This window comes from Lipotes vexillifer, unplaced genomic scaffold (assembly GCF_000442215.2).
Source record: "Lipotes vexillifer unplaced genomic scaffold, Lipotes_vexillifer_v1.1 scaffold47, whole genome shotgun sequence".
Classification (NCBI taxonomy): Eukaryota; Metazoa; Chordata; class Mammalia; order Artiodactyla; family Lipotidae; genus Lipotes; species Lipotes vexillifer.
Genome location: NW_006791298.1, coordinates 2,921,657 through 2,925,536, shown reverse-complemented (window position 1 = coordinate 2,925,536; position 3,880 = coordinate 2,921,657). Strand labels below are relative to the sequence as shown.

At 61.1% G+C, this 3,880-nt stretch overlaps 1 protein-coding gene across 1 annotated transcript in view; it reads right to left on the bottom strand.

Annotated features, from left to right (window-relative positions):
• FOXD3 (forkhead box D3) overlaps positions 1-853 on the bottom strand; it is a 1,402-nt gene extending 549 nt beyond the window's left edge. Inside the window, exon 1 of the mRNA XM_007464299.1 lies at positions 4-853. Coding sequence (XP_007464361.1) covers positions 4-853 — 850 coding nt within the window. The remainder of the gene's footprint in view (positions 1-3) is intronic.
• Between the last annotated feature and the right edge of the window lie 3,027 nt (positions 854-3,880).

The window sequence follows — 3,880 nt, the reverse complement described above, 5'->3', positions numbered from 1 at the left end:
CGCCGGCCGCGGCCGCAGGGTGCAGACCGTAGGGGCGGCCGTAGGGCCCCGCGGCGCCGGCCGCCGCCGCCAGGCTGTAGGCGCCGAAGCTCTGCATCATGAGCGCCGTCTGCTCACGCAGGTGCTCCTGCTGGTGGCGCTTGAAGCGTTTCCGGCGCCGCAGGAAGCTGCCGTTGTCGAACATGTCCTCGGACTGCGGGTCCAGGGTCCAGTAGTTGCCCTTCCCCGGGTTGCCCGGTTCACGGGGGATCTTGACGAAGCAGTCGTTGAGCGAGAGATTGTGGCGGATGCTGTTCTGCCAGGCGGGGAACTTCTCCCGGTAGTAGGGGAAGCGGTTGCTGATGAACTCGCAGATGCCACTCAGGGTCAGCTTCTTCTGCGGGCTCTGCAGGATAGCCATAGTGATGAGCGCGATGTACGAGTAGGGCGGCTTCACCAGGCTGTTCTTGGGCTTGTTCGGAGCCAGGCCTCCCGCCGCACCGCTGCCCGAGCCAGGCCCGCCACCGCTCCCGCCGCTCTCCTCGCCGCCAACGCCGCCCTTGCAGCCGTCGGCCTCGGACGCGCCCGCCTCGCCCCCTGGCCCGGCCCCGGCTCCAGCGGCCTCCTTGGGCAGTGCCAGGGGCTGCTGGTGCGGCGGCTGAGGCTGCCCGTGGTGGGGGGCCGCCAGCGTCACCTCGTCCGCCTCGTCCAGGCGCAGCTCGGGCGGCCCCGCGGGGCTATCGCAGCCCGCGTCGCTGTCCTTCTCCTCCAGCCCGTCATCGCCCTCGCCCACCACATCGATGTCCACGTCCTCGGCCGTCAGCACCGTCTGGCCGGACATGTCGCTGGAGCTGCCGCCGCCGGAGAGGGTCATCCCTCCTCGGGGTTTGGTGGCGGCGGCGGGGAAGGAGTGGTGCGCGATGGGCGTCTTCAGGGGCTGCCGCCAACCTCAGAGAAGGGGTTTTGGGCGCCCCCGAAAGATGGGGGATTGGGAGAGGGGAGGGGGGCGTAGGTGGTTCGGGGCTCTCCGGGCTTGGCTCACACTCGGCGGCCCGGCATCGCGCGGAGCGGGCTCTGCCGTCCGCCCCCAGTGGCAGCGCTCCGCAAACTCCAGCTGTCTCTGGCGCTCGGTACTAGGCGCTCGCTGCCGCTGCCAGCCCCGGCGGCTTCTCCACGCCGCGCCCCCTCACTTCGCCCGCCTTCCTCTGCCCCTGGCCCGGGAGTGGGGAGCAGGAGCAGTGCTGGCGGGCGCGGGACGCCGGGCGCCGAGCAGCTCGGGAGGGCGCGGGCAGGGGCAACGGGGGGAGGGGGTGTCAGGGGCGCTGAAGCCCCCGTAGTCGAAAGTCGCGTTTTAAGGACTGGCCTGATAGATTACTTTCTACTTAAAGATCCAGCGGGAGGCGGGGCCACGTGACCGTGCGTGACGTCAGGGCCGCCGCTGAGCCGGCCAAACTCAAGTTGGTTGAGAGAATTGTCAACAAAGGGACGAGGGACGCGCAACTCCGCGCCGCACCGTGCGCCAGCATCCCGCGGGTCCCGAGGGCGCCCCGGTCCGCCCCGAGACCCCACCTTGGGCTGGAGCCTGGCGCGGGGGTCGAGGGACCCTGTGGGTGTGAGTGCGGATGGGTGCGTGTGAACGAGTGAGGCTGTGGGCCTGTGAGCGTCCGCCGAACCCCGAAGCTCCGCTGCCCTGCCCTACCCGCCCCCTCTCCTTTCTCCCCGCTTTGCCAACGCTCCCTAGGCAAGGACTGGGCGTAGAACATAGGACAAGATTCCCATCCTGTTGTTATTATTATTTTTTTAAAAGAAAAACTTAGTAGTCTCTGTTTTCTTTTTGTTTGATTCTTTTTAGCTCTAAAGAGTAAGGGCTGCGCCCCGGCTCTCTCTTGCTAATTAGACTTAAGAGCCACTCCTGCCTCAGTGCTTAGTCGGCGGAGACACCTACTGAGGGGAGGCGCTCCTCCTCCCCCTAAAGTCAAACCACCTGGTCCTGCCTTCGCTTTCCAGGCTCGATGTGGGCGTGTTTATATGTATATATATATATATATATATATTTTTTTTTTTTTCCCGCTCGGCCACAGCAGCATCAGTTGGGGTTCCCGAAGATCAGAAAATGGCTATTGATTAATCTATTAGAATAGTTGCCGAGAGAAATAAAAAAGACTTAAAATAACAGGGAACCTATAAATAAAGAAGCCCTAACTAGCTGCTCGGAGTTGTTAAACGACTTAGCATGTGAAAAAGTCGGAAATGAGGCGCTGGGGAAGGAGCCGGGATTGTCAGCGGCCAGGGTAAGTCGAGTGGGGCCGGGAAGAGGCTTCGGGCCTCTAGGTTAGACGCCGCGCCCAGGCTGCGAGGACAGACAACGCGGGGAGCGGGCGGTGTGACTTCGCAGGCGCCCAGGCCCAGGCTCCTGAGAGTGGGGCCGGCCCCGAGCTTGCCAGCGGGCTAGGCTCTCACTGCTGCTAACTAACGTGGATTCTTTTTCCTCAGGGCATAGACAAACCCTCCAAGATTTAACTTCCTCAGAAACCCGCAACAGGAGGTGGAGGAGGAGGAGGAGGCGAGGATGCGGCCAGTGAGCACCGAATTTCTTTGGCAAGGAAAGTCAGTGATGGTAGGAAAGACTGTGGGCATTTAACTGGGATGTGGCGGGGGCGCAAACCTACCCGGGTGCGTTGCATTGCTGGGGCGCGTGGACCTCGCACTTCAGAATAGTGCACCTGACCGGGTGAATCCGCGATGGGCCGCCTCTTCCCCTCTCGCATTTTTAGGCAGCCTCCTTGCGAGGCGCGAGTGCCTACCGGGTGTGGCGGGCTCTTGGAACCCAAGCCCAGTCTGGCCGCTGAGGCCTGCGAGGGGAATGCAGGCCTCACCAGAAGAAGGAGCACAAGGGCAGATGGTCCGAGGAAAACAGTGAAATATTTACAGAAGACACTGAGAAACTGATACATTTCCTGGCGGACAGTAGTACTTCTGATTCCCTGTCTGTGTCTCTCACCTACGACCCCCCTCTTTCCTTAGCCTAGACACACGTAAACTTGCTTCATTATAGGCAGTGCGACACACAGATTGACTTTAATTTTCATGAGATAATTTCCCGGTTAAAACACTAGCACGTTGGATCCCCACTTCGCAGGATGTTTCTGGTTGAAGCTGGGGCAGTTACTCCAACTTGAGACGCCCACGAAACTCCAAGGCTTTTCTGTATCTAAATGAAACCCCGATTGCACCTGACCCTAAAATGCATCTGGGTTCATTTCCGCAGCTGCACCGCTTTGTGGCCCGCAGGCTCCGAACCGTTTACAATACCACCTAGACAGCTTCCAGCGAAACCGACCGGAGCGCCGAGCTGGCTGCCCACCGATCCCCCCGGCAGCGGAGGTCCCGGCTGCAACTGTCCCAGTAAACCAATAATTACAAAAGGAAGGTCGGAAGGACACGAAAAAGAAAGCGAAATTCGCAAATTCACAAATTCCTTTTGCTCAGCTTCGGTTATAGAGCCCCAGAGGCAGGCGCGGGCCGCAGCAGGAGCCCTACCGCAGCCTGGGAGGCTGGGCCCGCGTGGACGCGCGCGCGTGTGTGTGTGTGTGTGTGTGCGTGCGGGAGGGTGGCGGCTCCAGGGGCTGCCCTCCGCAGTGTTCTTGAAGTATCCTCCAAATGAGCCTAATTTCGATTTCTTTGCCCGCCAGGGCTGGCTCTCAGGACTCCCTCGGTGCCGCTGTTTCTGCCTCTCAGCCTCCCTCGGCCAGGACCTGGCCCAATCCGTCCATTCCCCGGTGTCTCTGGAACCTCCCTGGGGGAAGGGGTGGGAGGTGAACAACTCCCAGCCGCCAGTTCCATTTGTTGCGCTTTTATCCTTCGACACAATAAAAGTCAAATTAATTGATTCATACCATTA